Raw genomic sequence first — 15,798 nt, forward strand, 5'->3', positions numbered from 1 at the left:
TGGGGCTTTCTTGCACAAAACCGCGTCTAGATTGGCACGGACGCTTTTCCGCAAAAAGTGTTTTTGCGGAAAAGCGTCCATGCCAATCTAGACGCTCTTTTCCGCAAATGCTTTTAACGGAAAAACTTTTAGCGGAAAATCATGCCAGTCTAGACGTAGCCTTGGTGTCCTATTTTTAGATGACTTGAATCTATTATTTTAGTGCAACACTCATTACCTGTGTCAAAATGCAGATGCTGCAGTGGCACGGTAGGAATGGTGAGAACTAAATCTCACAAACACAACTGCTCTTATTTTATTCAATTCAATCGTAATTGTTACATAAATGTTTTACATTTGCCTTTGTACCTGTTTGACTCTAACCCAGCCCTCAGAACACTCAATGTTCAGTGCCCTTAAAACTTCAACTTGAACTCATAATTAATTCTCACAGGTGGGCCCTGCATCCTCCTCCTTGTGCGCTGCTTATGCACGACATGTTTTCCGTTTTTACCCAGAGCATGTCTTCAAAATATCCCTAGCCAGGCTCTCACATCCAGAAGCAGTGATGGTTTTGCCACAGATAAATTAGGGGGGAATACAGGAAGCTGCATTTTATCTGGTGTTTAATGGTTTCCCTTTCTCTTTCCAATCCACACCAGTGCTTCTTTCTCTGCTGCCTCTCTCCTTTCCTATATATTGTCTCTCTTACCGAATTCCTGCCATGCTTGGCCCAGCTCCTCCACCACATAAGCACAGAGCAAACCCAGTCCAGTCCAGCCAGTGTCTGTCTTTGCACATGTGACTTTAGTCAGAGACCGAAAGCCCAGAGCTTACAAGAAGCACAAGCTGAGAGCTAGCCTGGACGGACTGCAGCCATTAGGTCATTGTTATGAGGCTGGAGATGTCTAATGTTTGGGATGAGATTTAATTGTAACTCAATTGTAAGTCAAAGAATACATTTCTCATTTAAAAATACCAACACAATTGTTTAAAGAAACCATTGATTTCTGTCCCCCCTGGTAGTAACCTGAACTCTTGAATTTCCAATGCACCTAAATCCCTTTTAGGCTGCTCCACATACACCACTTGCTATTAATAATTAGCTCAACTCTTTAAGGTGACTGCTTTCCTCCAAGATTTTTAAATGATTTCTGGGTACTGCTGCAGTTCTTTTGGCCTGGAATTGGAGTTGGGTTAATGCTGCCTGCATTGTAATGTCTAATCTTAGTGTTGGGTGGGTGGGACCAAAAGGCCCAAGGTTCTGAGCTCTGAAGTCTCTTGCCTTGGTCAGGTGTCGCACCGGTTCAGGGAGTTGATGAGGCTCTTTCATACCTCCTGTGATGGGAGCTCTGAGGAGGAGGAAGATGCAACAAGCACCAGCAACACGGACCAGCTGTCCGATAAGGATCTGCTCCTCTCTGAAGAAGAACAGGACGACTAAGCAACTTGATGCTGCTGGACAAACTACGAGGCAAGAGCCAGTTTGCTGCTGGAGGTAGGAATATTTGCACAGGACTATAACTTCAACTGGCACCATACAACTTGGGATAATCTTGCTATCTGTATGACCCTCAGTTGCATTCCTGCAGAAGCACTGCTCTAATAGGGTTTGTGACATACACAAAGCACTAGTAGGGTGTTACCCTGACAGCTTTAAATTCTGCAGATGTGACCTGCATGATGAAAAGGAGAAATCTTAAGACTCCCTCAGGGGCAGGGTCCTATCTCCCAGCCACTGCCTCTTGTGTACTGAAGATTAGAGTGAAGATCCTAGTGACTTATTGCAGATACTGCAGTAAAACTTGTAATTATTGTATCATAAGATGGGTACTGTTTTCAGGTGAAGTAAATGTTTTCCCATACTTCAATTTTGTAAGTTTCATCACTGTTCCCTTTTTATGTATGTTCTCATCCTGTCATTTTACAGCACAACAAACCTGTATTGTGGGAAACCAAGGTTAACGTAAGACGAAATCCCATGCTTGCATTGCAGCTCTCTGAAGTCCCTCCCTCTCACGGTCACAGATGAAGCAGGACTAACTTCATTTGCACCAACATTTTATTCTTGAAAAATCAGTTAAACTAGGGCACTGGCTTTAAGTCTCTCTCCTTGCTGAAAGGATAGTTAGTCTGAGTCTTCATCTTCCGATTCACCCAGCACGGAGCTTGTCTCATAGCATTGGGCTAGCGTACGGAGCTCATGTAGAGCCTCCTGAAAATCAGAGAGTTCCACGCCGGCAGAAAAATAGCTAGCACAGCGGCGTAGGTTCACTCGCTGCAGCTCCTTGTATAAACGGCAGAGAGCACTGTACAGAACAGGTGATGACTGCACTGCTGTTAGTACAGGAATGCTTTCGAGTGCTGTGGAAAAAAAACTCCGCTGAGACAACCCATTCCAAGTACGGTCACCCTCTTACCATCCCCTTCTACTTCTAAACAAGTGTTCAGCCAGGCGCATGCACTGACACTGGCTAGCTTGAGATGCCAGCTTGTTCATCCCTCCACTATTGGTTCCCAAGTTTCTAAACAAGAGTTAACCCCTTCCTCCCCACTGCCTGGTACTAAGCACTTTGTCCCAAAGTCTTACCCGTTGAGCAGCGTGGAGGGTTGTCCAGGAGGAACCCTTGTGTGTTTAGCAGAGCGGAGAAAAACTGCGGGTATGGGGTAGACACTTTACAGGGCTCTTGAAGCAAATAAGAGGTGCTGCGGAGGAAACAGAGTGAGCAGAAGTTACCCACCAATGCCTGGTCAGTGACCCATCCCCCAAGCAGTCACAGCATGTCCAACCTGAATGTCTCTGGGAACTGGGCATGTAAGTAGCATTCCAGAACCTCCTCTCCTGTTCCGCAGGCATGGAGGGCAGACTTGGGTTGTGACCCTGGAGGACAATTACTGCAAAGAAATATGAGGAGAGGGCTGAGGAGGCTCTGAACACAGACATGGGTCATAATCAGGGCTGCGCCTCGGGGCCGAGAATCGTTCGAGCCTGATCGCAAACCAGCACAATGTACTAGAACGATGCCAGGGGCTTGTGATGCTTAGGAAGGGGAGCTGGCCGGGGGTAACCTGAGAAGAGCAGCAGGCCTCCCACTTGCCTCAAGGCTGCATACTCTCAGTGCTCTTGCATTAAGGATTTGAAGGCCAGAGACAAGGTCTCTCCCTTCAGAGCTCCTATTGAGAGATCACCCAGCTCACACGGAGGGGTATGTGCGTGACCCAGCCATTTCTTACCAGCTCTGCTTCTCTTTGCCAATTCCCCTCAGCACAACAGCCTGACCAAAACAGCAGCTGTCCTTTGGCTCCCCACACGACGACAGCAGTGCCCACGGCACGGCAAGCTGGTAGTTGCACAAAGCATCTGGGAGAGACTGATCATGTGCCATAGGAAAGGGCAGAGCAGCCCCTGCAGTCACCACCTGAGAGCCAGAGGGAGAACAGGCCTATAGAAAAGTCGATAATCTGAGTTCTCTGGGGAGTGGGGGGGCTCATGCAAGCGGTCTGTTTTCAAGATCACCAACAGACAGCTGCAGCGTGTTATACAGGGGCCCAAGATGTCGGCAAGAGGGAAGTGGGCATCGTGCCCCATAGAAGAGAGTGACCGTAACATTCGCCATATCGCTTCTGCCATACGCCCATGGGCACAGCAGGACTGGAGGGGCAGCGCGAAAGTTGCGGAGAAGAACCCTACCTTTCTCCCAGAGACGTTAAATGCATCCGCAAGCTGCGCCATGGAGATGGGGGAGGACTGGAGTCTGTAGGGGACACTGAGGGTATCCAATGCTGTGGCCAAGATGGCGCTGCTGTGGTAGTTGAGAGAGGCCTACAGAAGAACGATTGAATCACAGCAAAGATGATTTAAATGCCAGACACTTCTGTCCCTTAATGGAGCAGTTTCTATTGGGAATGGCCAAGGCAGAGCAAAGCAAAACAGCCCAGAGGATACAAACGGCCCATGCTTGGTTTTAAAGCCTGAGAGACTTGCTGGCGTTTGTTCAGCAGAAGGCTGGTACCAAACATGGCTACGGCTGATTACCTCCTTCGGCTCAGCGCTGGGCTTAGCCCCTCTTCCTGGGCATGCCTCATTGGGGGCTATTCACAGAAAGTTTGGGGAGGGGAGAGAGCAGGTTCTAGAACAGGGCTACTCAACATTGGAAGCTCCCGGGGGCCACAATGATACTCACAGCACATGCCAAGGGCCGCAACTTAAGTGGGGCTGCATAGACATGCAAATAGCTTCTTTCACACTGAGGCGCATGAATACAAAGATTAAGCCTTAAAGCTGCGGTGCTGGACCCAAACGTGGCCAATGAGAGCTAGTCGGCACCTCTCAGGCTCTGCCCACAAGGCTAAGCAGCCAGTACTTCCCACAATGCCACCTCCCTGGGGGCTAGAAATGCCTGCACCCTGTACCCGTCTGTTCCAGCCAGTCCATCGGCTTGCGTCTTTCAGTGCTCAGCCTGGCTGGGAGATGCCTTGCCGTTGTGGAGCCTGTTCTCAGTGGAGGCCGTGTTCAAAGGATCCCACCCAGAGGCCACGTCGAGCCCCACGTAACCCCAAACCGTGGGCCGCAAACAGGCCAAGTAGCTGTGTTCTAGAATCTACGTGGATTGGTGCTTTCTGCCATTCAACTAGTATTGCAAGTAGCCAGCATCTGCCTGAGATGACAGCGCTGAACCAGCTGAGAGAGAGTTCCATGATCAACCTGAACGGTAGTGATCGACTGAGGCAGGCTTGGGAAAAACGGTTATTTAGAACCTCCCTCTATAGAGAACGTGGGAGCACAAAGCTCTGACCAGACACACTCGTGTTCTCAGGCCGTTCCCAAAGCTTCAGGCAGTGACTGTGTATACTCACCTCATAGTGTGCATAAGGGAGTGTTACAGGGGCTTCTGGCCTGAGTCCCAAACTTCCACTGAGTGACAGTGGGCAAAAGAGAGAGCTGTGACTGGAGAGATGGACAATTCCCAGGACCGTGTTCATCAGCCGGTAAAAATCCTTCCCGGACACCTGCAGATAAGATGTCAAAATCCACACAGCTCTGCTTGGCACTGAACAATTCAGCCATTCAATAGGATGCTCCCTCCCCCTTAGTCTGCGCTGGCCTTCGACTCCTTCGGGAGTACGAGCGTTACCCAGGCACGGAGACTGTTTGCAGCACCCACTGCATGGAGATGCTCTTATGAGCTCCCCTGTTCTTCTCTGTACCCAAATCAGAGTGTGGGTGAGGATTTCAGGCAAGTCAACACCGTCTCTCCACCCGCTTACCTCCGTGTTCTGAATGACTGGAGTCAATCCCCAGGTCAGGATGCCTCGTCCCGAATACTCATCGTGGAGAAGTTCCGTCACCTTAGCTCCCACTCCAGAAAAGCCATTGTCCAAGTCGCAGAGAATCTGAAAGCCCTGCATTGAAAGGGAGGCAGCAGGTTTGAGTTTCAACTGGCAGATTTCCCCAGCCAGGCCAGGGTCACATGCTCCCACGGACCTGCAGATAATCACACTCTTCCACGTAGAAGTGCAGTCGATCCTCTAGCTCCTCTTGGTACGTGGGGTCATGCAGGAGGCTTTCACCTTGTCCAAAGGCTTCGAGTTGACAGGACTCCCTATAATGGGACAAAGTGATCCTTTAACTCCACTCCCACAAGAGGCTATCCTGCTCCCGTGGGCCACGTATTCAATGGGGCTGATCCCTAAATTGCTGTCAGCAGGGGTGCCCCTTCTTGAAGCTACCACGTTTGCATCTGACTGACACACATACCCATCATAGTTGTACTGCCGTATCATGCAGGTGCTCCTGGGATGCAGACGCACTCGGAGGTAATCAGACCAAACCTGCACACTGCCTTCCAGAGGGCGACCCTTCTGGGAAACGTGCAGCTGTGTAGGGAGCGGAGATCCATCTGCAAGAGCGTATCCAAACAAAGGTTCAGGTTGCAGGGTCCTGAGCTTCTAGAGACCCAGCCTTGGGGGGCTTTACTAAAATCGAGCTCCCCAGTCCTCTGCACAGTTCCCTTGTCAGCCAAGTCCCATGCTTCTTTCCTGTGCCCTTCACATGCGGGATTATCCCAAACCCCTGCCTCGCTCACAGGCTGCACTGGGATGAGACGGATACCTGTGCACCGATGGATACTTAGTGCTAAACAGAGTGTTAGAACTCAACCCTGGAGGGAGACATTTCAGCTTGGAAAAGAGACAAGGGGGGGGATAGGCTAGAGGTCTATGAAGTCATGACAGGTGTGGAGAGTGTTTTTTGCCCCTAGCACGAGAACTAGGGGTCACCAAATGAAATGGCAGGCAACAGGTTTAGAACAAGCCAAAGGAAGTGTTTCTTCACATGGCACAGTCAACCTGTGGAACTCCCTGCCAGAGCGTTTGGAAGGCCAAGACTCTCAAAAAAAACCTAGGTAAGTGCAAGGAGGAGAGGTCCCTCGGGCTATTAGCCAGGATGGGCAGGGATGGTGGCCCTAGTCTGTTTGCTGGAAGCTGGGAAAGGGCAAAGGGATGGATCACTTGATTATTCTGTTAATTCCCTCTGGGGCCCCCAGCCCTGGCTGTTCCCAGACAGGATTCTGAGCTACATGGACCCTTCTTTGGCCGTTTTATGTTCTTTAAATGTAATTAATCTCAGCTGACTGCAATGAAGTCCCTTCCCCATTTCATTCCCTGCACAACTCTCCAGCCGTGATCTCGACTGAACATTCGGGTGGGGGAGACTTACACACCTTTACTCAGAGCGTGCGCTCTGGGACCCAAGTCGCCTTCAGAGGACAGGCATCCCTGCAACAAAGAGCCCCAGACAGGTATTACGAGAGCGTTTCCTCACTTGAAAGGAGGAGCAGGGGAAATACAGGGGGCAGGGGAAATACAGGGGGCAGGGGAAGTGCTTCTACGGTGCACTATCGAGTATGAAGCGTTCCTTTCATTTCTCTAGTGATTTTATGTGGAGGGAGCGCAGACAGGCCCGTGCACACAGCCGCTCTGTGATGCAGGCTAGCTGAGTGCAGGCCACAAGTGCCATCTTAATGCAGGACTAAGGATGTTAAATTTTGATTAATCAGCTCTTCGAGTAGACGATAGAATTTCTATTGATTAGTCTATAAGGGGGGTGCTCGCCGTCTCACTGTACCTCGCCCTTTGAAGTGTACAGGAGCTGCCTGTGGCTCTTGTATGTTTCCAAGGGAGAGAGGCAGCAGGAAGCTGCGCCGCACGGCACCAGGAGCAAAGCAATCCCTGCTGGCCTGGGTTCCGCTCTGTGCCTCTTCCTTGGAAATGTACAAGAGCCGCAGGTGGCGCTCATACGTTCCAAAGGGAGAGGAGCAGCAGTAGGACCAATGCAAATGTTTCCCCGCTGATCTCTGCTTCCCCCACGCCCCCATAGAGACCGTGCTGGCCCCCTAGCACTAGCTCCTCTCCTTGCTGCCTCTGTCTGATAGGCGGGGGGGGGGGGGGGGGGGAGAGAAGCGACTAGTCAAGTTCCAATTTGCTTATTGAGTAGTCGACTAGTCGCTTACACCCCTATCCAAGATAGTAACAGAAGCTCCCCCGCGGGGACTGTGACTACCCCCAAGGGGTAAGGCTGTGTTCTGCAGACACTTTGTCTTCAGACAGCAGAACACTAGAGAACAGCACCTTTTGCGGCTGTTGAACCCTCTAAACACATGATTAGTGCAGTGCCAGGGGTGCGCTCTGCTCCATTTAAATTGTACTTTTCCTCACACAGTTTGTGTAAGAACAGCTTTTCCTCCAGCCCCCCTCACCGATAACTATGCTCCTCTGTAGCAGCTGCTCCTCTGTAGCAGCCTCTCCACTAGCCCTGCCTTCAGTGCAGGTTCTGCCTTGCTTTACCTCTGCAGGCATGCAGCACCCAGTTGCTCTACTGCCATGTTCAGTAGGGATGTCAACGTATAGATGCGATGAAGCCCAGGCTTACTGGTTAATCCTGACTACATGCATTTCTCCTCCAGCTGCCTCTGTAACAGAGGCAGCAAAAGAGGTGGAGGGGGAAGACAGAAGCTGGTGCCCAGGAGGAGCTGGCTCCCCACAAGCACTGGATCTGTGGAGCCTCCTGCTTCCCTACCCCCGTGGGTGAGGGGGCAGACAGGAGCGGATATGGGGAGCTGGCTTTAAGCTGCGTGCGGACTCCACACACCCAACTACCCACACCCCATGCTGTCTCCTACAGAGGTTTGGGGGGAGGAGGAGAGACAGGCAAGAGCTGGTGCCATCTTCCTCCCCCCTGCTGCCTCTTCAGGAGGCAGCAGCATGGAGAGAAGGGCAGGGGTGGCCTCCCACAGAGCAGCGTCTGGTTGTGGCAAGGGGAGCTAAGACCCCAGCAGACAGGGTTGCAGCAGCCCACCGTGGCTGGTGGGAGCCGCTCTGCATGGGGGGCCATTTTTTTAAACTAGCTCCCCTTGCAGACTGGCTCCTGCCTGCCACCCTGCACTGCTGCTTCTGATACAGAGGCTGCAGCATGGGCTGGCATGAGGCTCCCTGGGAGTGGGGCCAGGTGTGCACTGGCTACAGGCCCTGCCCTCAAGGACTACCAAATAGTTGTGTAATCCCCCAAAATCTGATCCAGTTACATGTTATCCAAGATCCCTAATGTTCAGAAAGACCTTAGTAAGGCTGAAGAGAGATAAAATTCCAGCCACTTGTAATAAAGCTTGTTGGTAAGATACAAGCTCTGCTGATTTATCATCTGGGGTGCCAGGATACAAATCAAAGCAGTTAGCTGAGTTCTGACCTCTCACCTGCAGTTTGCTGAGATCCTGTAGGAAAAGGTTTCTTGTAGGCGGGTCTTCCTGATGAGTTATCAGATTACCCTGCCTGAAAGATAAATCCCCCCATCAGAAGGAGGCCTCAGCAAGCAAGGTTGCTCTGGGCATTCCACATACAGGTAGCAAAACAGCCCCCACCTGAAGAGCTTAGTGTCTGGTACCTAGTTCCCCAAATACAACCTGGCCCGTGAGCTGTGTTCAGAAGAGTGATCTAGTTACGTTAGCCCCCTACTGCCTGTTTCAGAAGATGCAAGAAACCTCCTAGTGGACAACACTAATAACCACCTCCCCTGCCGAGAGGCAATGAGTCCTCACTTCAAAACGCAGCAGAAGGAATTCCGTCTGCTCCAATCCAGGGGCCTTTAGTAAAGAGCCCCCTCCCCCACCCAGCTGTGCCAGGTAAGCACCCCCATCCCACTCCTACATCCTACCCTTCCTCCTGCCCAGATCCTGCACCCTCGCCCCAGAAGCTCCTGCACATGGAACCCCTTCTTTTTTGGCCCTCCCCCACAGGCTGGGGAAGCCCACAAAAATCTTCTAGGTCCAGGCCTCCAGAAGAGTTAATCTGGCTTTGGGAGAAAGCCCTGAGTCCCTGCACCCCACCTTTTTATTTGGCAGCCTGGTCAGAGACAGCTGTGAGGCTCTGAGGTTTTTCTTTTTCCTTCTTGTTTGCATAGGGCCCCTGCCCTAAAAGAGGTTCCCCAGATCCAGCTCTAAGTGCAGGCACTGGAGTAGAGGAGCAGGAGGCATGAGCCACACCCCAGCAAGAGGATGAAAGAGCAAATGGTAACACTCACCAGGCTACCGAGGTGTCTCTCTTTGGGTCTCCATACAAACATCCCTCTTGTGGCAGAGTGTTCAGGTTTCCTGCACAAGAAAACAGGTCAGCGTTTGCAATACAGGGACCAAGGGCAGCAAGAAATCCTGCCCTAGTAGCGCCCCCGGAGGGCAGCCTGGGCCAGCCACCCTGCGCCAGCAGAGAGCAGGATGCAGCCGGCCTGCAAAGCACCTGCCTAGTGCATCCTGGCCGGGCACGGCCACAGTCCTTGAGCCTGTGGGCTCCCGCCCACCTTTCAGGTCCATAAGGATGAGGCGCGGCGTGTAGGTCTCCTGCCCGCTTGGGCTGCGGCCAGCCCGGTGCAGCACGTCGGGGCAAAGCCCCTGCCCCTGCGCCTCCGAGGAACAGGGCAAGGCGGCATCCTGCGGGCGAGAGGGGGGGTTGCAGGACATTGGGCAGGGGGTCGGGAAAGGCAGTTGCTCTATGTACCCCCCCCCGTCCCCTGCCCAATGTACCCCACCCCCAGCCAATGAGCCCCCCAACAGGCACCCCCCATCTAGCCAGCCCCCTGCCCAATGTCCCCCAGCCAGCCAGACCCCCAACAAGCCCCCTCCCCCGTCTAGCCAGCCCCCTACCTGGCACCCTGCCCCAGGTACCCTCCCCCCACCCATCTAGCCAGCCCCCTAACCGGCCCCCCCAGGCCCCTGCCCAATGTCCCCTCCCCCCCCCCCAGCCCCGGCACCCGCGCCGAGCCAGCCCCCCCGGGGCGGTGGGGGGGGGGCGGAGGCACCTGCAGGTTCCACCAGTGCGCGCCCACGCAGCCCGCGTAGCCGCCCAGCTGCAGCGTCAGCGCCGCCCGCGGGAGCCCGCCCGCCTCGAACATGCTTCGGCTCCCGGCCCCACAGCCGCCGGGGCGGGACTTAGCCCAGCGGCTCCGCCCCCATTGGCTGAAGTAGCCACTGGGGGGCGGGCCGCCTCCTGATTGGCTGCAACACCGGAAGCGGCGCAGCGGGGGCCGGGTCACGCAGCCTCGCGGAACAGTCACGTGTGACGTCGATGCCCATCAATCTCCATGGGACCCGGCTCCGCCCCCCAGGGGCTCGAGGGAGGCCGCTGCCGCCCTCCCCCCCCCCCTCGCCTGAGCCCCCCCCCACCCTCGTGCGTCTGCCTCACGGCCCTTTCCATTGCCCCAGATTGAGCCCCCCCTCGAGTCTGCCCCATGGCCCCCCCATTCCGCCCCCTCCCGCCACCGAGTCTGCCCCATGGCCCCCCCCCATTCCGCCCCCTTCCCCCCCTCGAGTCTGCCCCATGGCCCCCCCCATTCCTCCCCGGCCTGAGCCCCCTTCCTCCATTGAGTTTGCCCCTTGGCCTGAGCCCCCCTCCCTCCATTGTCTGCTCTGAGCTCCCCCCATTCCACCTCCCTGGCCTGAAACCCCCCCCCCCCGCCGCCACAAGCCCCCTCCCTCCATTGAGGCTGCCCCATGGTCCCCCCATTCCACCTCCCTGGCCTGAAACCCCCCCCCCCGCCGCAAACCCCCTCCCTCCATTGAGGCTGCCCCATGGTCCCCCCATTCCACTGCCCTGGCCTGAGGCCCTCCCCCACCATGAGCCCCCTCCCTCCATTGAGTTTTCCCCATAACCTCCATTCCATCCTCCTGGCCTGAGCACCACTCCCTCCCCATCACTTGCCCCCCCCCCCGCTCTCCCGCCCCACAGAAAGCAAATGGCCACTTGACATCAGACAGCGTCCACCAGCACCAGGCTCCATTTTATTAGTCGCTGCAGCTGTTTCCACATTTCTGCCAGGCAGACGGGCCTGGTGCCCCCACCCCGCACAGCGGAGAGGTAAAAGACAGAGGTGCCACCCATGCCCGGGCCATGGGGGTGTCACAGGGAAGCAGAGATCCGCTCCAGCTGCCAGGGGTTGGAGTTGCTGAGGAAGAGCAGCTCTTCCCTCCCTTCTTCTGTACAGACTGAAACACACAGGGGAAAGGAACCGTCAGCAGCCCATTCCCAATTGTGGCCCGAGCCTACTGGCCTTGACAGCTTTATCGTGCGCTCCTCCATTCTTGGGCCTGCAGGGACCACTGCCATCATCCAGTCTGCTGCCCTGTATAGCACAGCTCCCTCCCTTCCCACAACCCCCAAGGCAAGGCTTCAAAATTACTCTCACATTTGCTCCTCCTAGCTGGTTTGAATTTGCCTAACTTCTAGGCATTAGATCATATTTTACTTTTATCTGAAGAGTTTCTAGATGAATCAAGTCACCTCTTAACCTTTTATTTCACAACTGAAATAGACTGAGCACCTAGAAGCCATCACTGTAAGTTACATTTAGTAATCTTGTAATGGTTCACGTGGCCCTTCTCTGAACATTCATCAACATCCTCCTGGAATTCAGCCGTCACACCAGTGCCAAATACAGAGGTAAAATAACATTGCTACTCCTGCTCAAGAGCCCAAGATTGTACTAGAGCTGTTAGTCACAGCATTGTAATGTGAGCTCATGTTCAGCTGACTGTCCACTACAACCTGGAAATCTTTTTCAGTCACCCTTTTCCAAGACTGAGTCCCCAACCCTGCAAGTATGGCCTCCATTCTTCCTTGCCAGATGCTTCAATTTAGCCATGTGCAAACACAGCTTGTTCACACCCAGCTGTTCTGAGTTGTGGCAGATGACAGAATGAGGAGCAATGGTCTCAAGTTGCAGTGGAGAAGGTCTAAGTTGGATATTAGGAAAAACTACTTCACTAGGAGGGTGGGGAAGCACTGGGATGGGTCCCCTAAGGAGGGGGTGGAATCTCCATCCCTAGAGGTTTTTAAGTCTCAGCTTGACAAAGCCCTGGCTGGGATGATTTAGTTGGGGTTGGTCCTGTTTTGGGCAGAGGGCTGGACTCGATGGCCTCCTGAGGTCTTTTTCAAGCCTACGAGTGAAATGGGAACTGAAAGTACTGACTGTATGTGACTGTCTTTGTTCCTCCACCAGTGGGTGGGTGGGTGTGTTTGTGTGTGGGGAGACCTCACCTTTCTCATGTTGAAGCCACTTGCGGTCAAGATAATACTGGTAACAGCTCTCAAATTCTCGCTGGCTGTAGTTGGGAACCTGGATGGGAACGAAAGGGTCCAGTGTGTCGAAACCCTCCTGGAAGGGAAAAGTGAAACAGACAGACACGCTCAGCCAGTCTGGAGACGAAGGGGAGGACGGTCTGTGCTGCAGAGGGACCAGGCGCAGCCTCGCTGGAGCAAGCTCAAGTAGGACTGCTTCAAAAAAAGAATAGCTCTATGGTTCGTGTAACCCAGGGAGGCAACTACAGCACAGAGAGTCGGTGAGTGAGCTCCGAGATACTTGGGTTATTGGTGCAGGCGCCCCGGGGCAGACTGGGCTGGACAACCTATTTCACTACGTTTGAAAGCAAGTCCCCCCACCCCTCTCGCTTGCAGGCCAAGCTGAAGAACGAGACTGACAAAATCAGATGAACCGTGCGTAGAGGCAACGCGTAAGAGATGGCGGCTGGTAGCCATGTGGTAATCGGGCGACTGAGCCAAGCCCAGGGACAACATGCAAGAATGACTGCACAGAGCACAACTCCGGGAGCGGTGGATCCAGCCCGCCGCGCCTCCCGGGAGGTAGGGCCACTGCTTTGCAGCTACCAATGCAGAGGAGGCTAGAACTCACCTTTCCCAGCAGTTCGTGGGGCAGATAAGCAGAACGTGGTTTGAAGAGAGAGCCCGTCTGGCTAAGGGTAGTCACAATGGCACCTCCATTCTGAAACACAGAGATGGATTAGAAGGAGCCTCTGGAGACTCGTCCCTGCAGACTCGTTAACCGTCTCCTGTGAGATCGCCCTGCCTTTTCCTTCCGGCTCCTGGAGTTACCTTCCATCCCAGCTCCTCAAGACAGCGTGAGGAACACAGCAGCAGCCTGGCTGGGACCAGCACCCAAGGCCTGTAGCCCCAGCAGGATGCAGTGCAGAAAGCAACGCCGAAGCATTGGGCAGCTCTTCCCTATGCCAGACCTAGCTTTCCCCCAGAGTGTTGAAGGGAATGGGACAGCAGCACTGATCACAGATTTCAGGGTGGGAATTAGGGATGTTGAATTTCGATGAATTAACTAATCAAATTGTCGATGGGATTGCCATCGACTATTCAATTAGTTGATAAGGACTAGCACGGTGTTCCACCTTTAAAAAAGTAACATTGAAACGCCACATGGAGCTTGGGGCCAGTGGGGAACGCAGAGTCCGCCACTGGCCCAGGCTCCATGCTTCTGCTTTGGGACTCTTGTACATTTCAAAATTGGAAAGCTGCTGCTGCGCCCCTGCCCCTGGCTTTTAAGCTGGCTTCCCCCAGCACTCTCTTTCTGATAGAGGCAGCAAGGGGGGGAGGAAGCGACTAGTCGACTAGTGCGTTGACTATCCGATAAGCTTTTGCTTATCAGATAGTCGATTAGTCACTTACGTCCCTCGTGGGAATGAAGTAGCACAAGACCTCTGCTGGGAGAAGCGGGAACCGACAGCATTTTCACTAGGTGGCACTGTACTGAATCTGAATAGAGGCTCTGGTGGGTCCCCAGACATTCCAGACCCGGTCCCGACGAGCCATTCAGCACAAATCAATAGACGTCGGCACTCGCAGGCAATCAAGTGTGGCATCTGTGATGCTGCCGAGATTATTTCAACAGCTGTCAACTGAAACATCTCTCCACCCCATTCTTTACAAGCTTTCCCCACCACACGCCTGTCCACAAAGCGTAAAATTTCACCCTCCCTAAATTCCCCAGGAAGAAGCCCCTGTGAAGGGGTGAGCCTTTAGCTCTTTAAATGGTGCACTTACCCAGTCATTCATCACCATCTTCCTCAGATTGTGGACTAGCGTCAGTTCCTCTGGAGAAATCTAATGACGAGAGAGAGTCAGGTTCATCTGGCTGGAGAAGCCACCTCCACTCCCACCCATGATATCCCTTCGGATGCAGACACAAGCAAAAAGCTCCAAGCACAACAGGTTAACAGAGGCTGCAGCGCAAGATGTATTTGGAGCTTCCTCAAGAGACGTCACTGAGGTTTTTGGAAACACAAGCATTCACAGGAAGAAGGCAGAAGCTCTTTCCCAGGCCACGAACTTAGTTTCTGGGAATGGGATACTGGTCCAGTGGTCTCCAACCTTTTTACACCCAAGATCACTTTTTATGTCTCAGAACAGGCAAAGATCTTCTGCCCCGCCTACATTACATGAGGAAATCTAATGTAAATATACTGCGCAGGTGCACAGAGAGGGCTCAAGAGCTACTCTTAGAGTCCCTGAGATCTACCGGTAGATCGCGATCTACTGGTTGGTGACCATGGGGTTAGACGATCCATCCCAGGCCATACAGGCACTACTGGATTTGAATTCATTCGCCACATGGCAAACGCAACATGAACTCATTTAAGGTAATAAAGTCACCCTTCTATGGGCAAAACAAACTTGGGCAAAATATCCCGCCTATCGGGAAATTCGAAGAACAGTTCCGGAGTCTCTTAACAGATCAACACTATTATTTACTCGTTTAACTCTTCTCAGTTCAGATTTCCTCTCACTTTCCTTCCTTGTAGGCCTGACATCATCCTTGATACCCATCTCTTCATACACACCACCTGTCTGCAGATCTAGCAATTGCTAGACCTCCCCATTCCCTAATCCCCTCTCCCCAGGCTATTCAAACTTGTAACATACGAAAGGGAAGATGGGGTCACGCCAACAGTCCATCTAGCCCAGTGTCCCATCTTCTGTCAGCAGCCAGGGGCTGCAGGGGAAACAAACCAGGCAAGTATCAAGTTACCCAGCTCCTGTCATCCTGGCCTCGCTTCCTGGAAGTCACAAGTTTAGGGCTATCTGGAGCGTATGGTCACACCTCTGTCCATCTTGGCTTAATAGCCATCAACGGGACTTGTCCTCCACAAACTCTTCTACTTCCTTTTTGAACCTCGTTATACTTTTGGCCTTAAGAATATTCTCTGCCAAGGAGCGCCATTGTGGGAGGTGGTTTGTTTTATATCTGCTGCCTATTCACTTTCATTAATGTCACTGAACCCCTGATTTCGGGGTTATTTGAAAAAGAGGCATTCTCCTCTTCACTTTCTCCATACCATTTATCACCTCTAGCACATCCCCCCTCTTCTCTTTTCTACGGCAAACAGTTAGTTTTCTCATATTCCTTGTCACCTTTGCTGAGATGGGGTGAGCAGATCTGCACGTAGCATTCAAGAGGTGCGCGTACCATGGATA

General features: G+C 53.1%; 3 protein-coding genes across 5 annotated transcripts in view; 1 reads left to right on the plus strand and 2 right to left on the minus strand.

The window, feature by feature from the left end:
- Positions 1-1,850, plus strand: part of LOC102445183 (GON-4-like protein) — a 54,279-nt gene extending 52,429 nt beyond the window's left edge. Inside the window, exon 31 of the mRNA XM_075907850.1 lies at positions 1,274-1,850. Within this exon, the coding sequence (XP_075763965.1) occupies positions 1,274-1,423 (150 nt within the window). The 3' untranslated portion in view covers positions 1,424-1,850. The remainder of the gene's footprint in view (positions 1-1,273) is intronic.
- Positions 1,851-2,023: 173 nt separating this feature from the next.
- Positions 2,024-10,532, minus strand: MSTO1 (misato mitochondrial distribution and morphology regulator 1). 2 transcript variants are annotated; one of them, XM_075907852.1, is made up of 14 exons: positions 10,325-10,532; positions 9,827-9,956; positions 9,554-9,623; positions 8,730-8,805; positions 6,702-6,756; positions 5,738-5,879; positions 5,465-5,582; positions 5,248-5,382; positions 4,837-4,989; positions 3,671-3,802; positions 3,214-3,398; positions 2,770-2,874; positions 2,570-2,685; positions 2,024-2,343 (listed from the first exon to the last, which is right to left on the minus strand). In XM_075907852.1, the coding sequence occupies exons 1-14, from the start codon at positions 10,415-10,417 to the stop codon at positions 2,108-2,110; spliced, it is 1,746 nt and encodes a 581-aa protein (XP_075763967.1). In that variant the 5' UTR covers positions 10,418-10,532; the 3' UTR covers positions 2,024-2,107. The 2 variants fall into 2 exon arrangements, with proteins under 2 accessions (XP_075763967.1, XP_075763968.1); XM_075907853.1 differs by having other exon boundaries at positions 9,770-9,956; positions 10,325-10,502.
- Positions 10,533-11,276: 744 nt separating this feature from the next.
- The window catches only part of DAP3 (death associated protein 3), a 29,575-nt gene continuing 25,053 nt past the window's right edge, over positions 11,277-15,798 (minus strand). For both annotated transcript variants that reach the window (XM_075907965.1, XM_075907966.1), the window contains 4 exons: positions 14,368-14,427; positions 13,211-13,300; positions 12,559-12,676; positions 11,277-11,507 (listed from right to left, as the gene is read on the minus strand). In XM_075907965.1, the coding sequence (XP_075764080.1) occupies positions 11,422-11,507; positions 12,559-12,676; positions 13,211-13,300; positions 14,368-14,427 (354 nt within the window). In that variant the 3' untranslated portion in view covers positions 11,277-11,421. The remainder of the gene's footprint in view (positions 11,508-12,558; positions 12,677-13,210; positions 13,301-14,367; positions 14,428-15,798) is intronic.

Source organism: Pelodiscus sinensis, chromosome 24 (assembly GCF_049634645.1).
Source record: "Pelodiscus sinensis isolate JC-2024 chromosome 24, ASM4963464v1, whole genome shotgun sequence".
Lineage (NCBI taxonomy): Eukaryota > Metazoa > Chordata > Testudines > Trionychidae > Pelodiscus > Pelodiscus sinensis.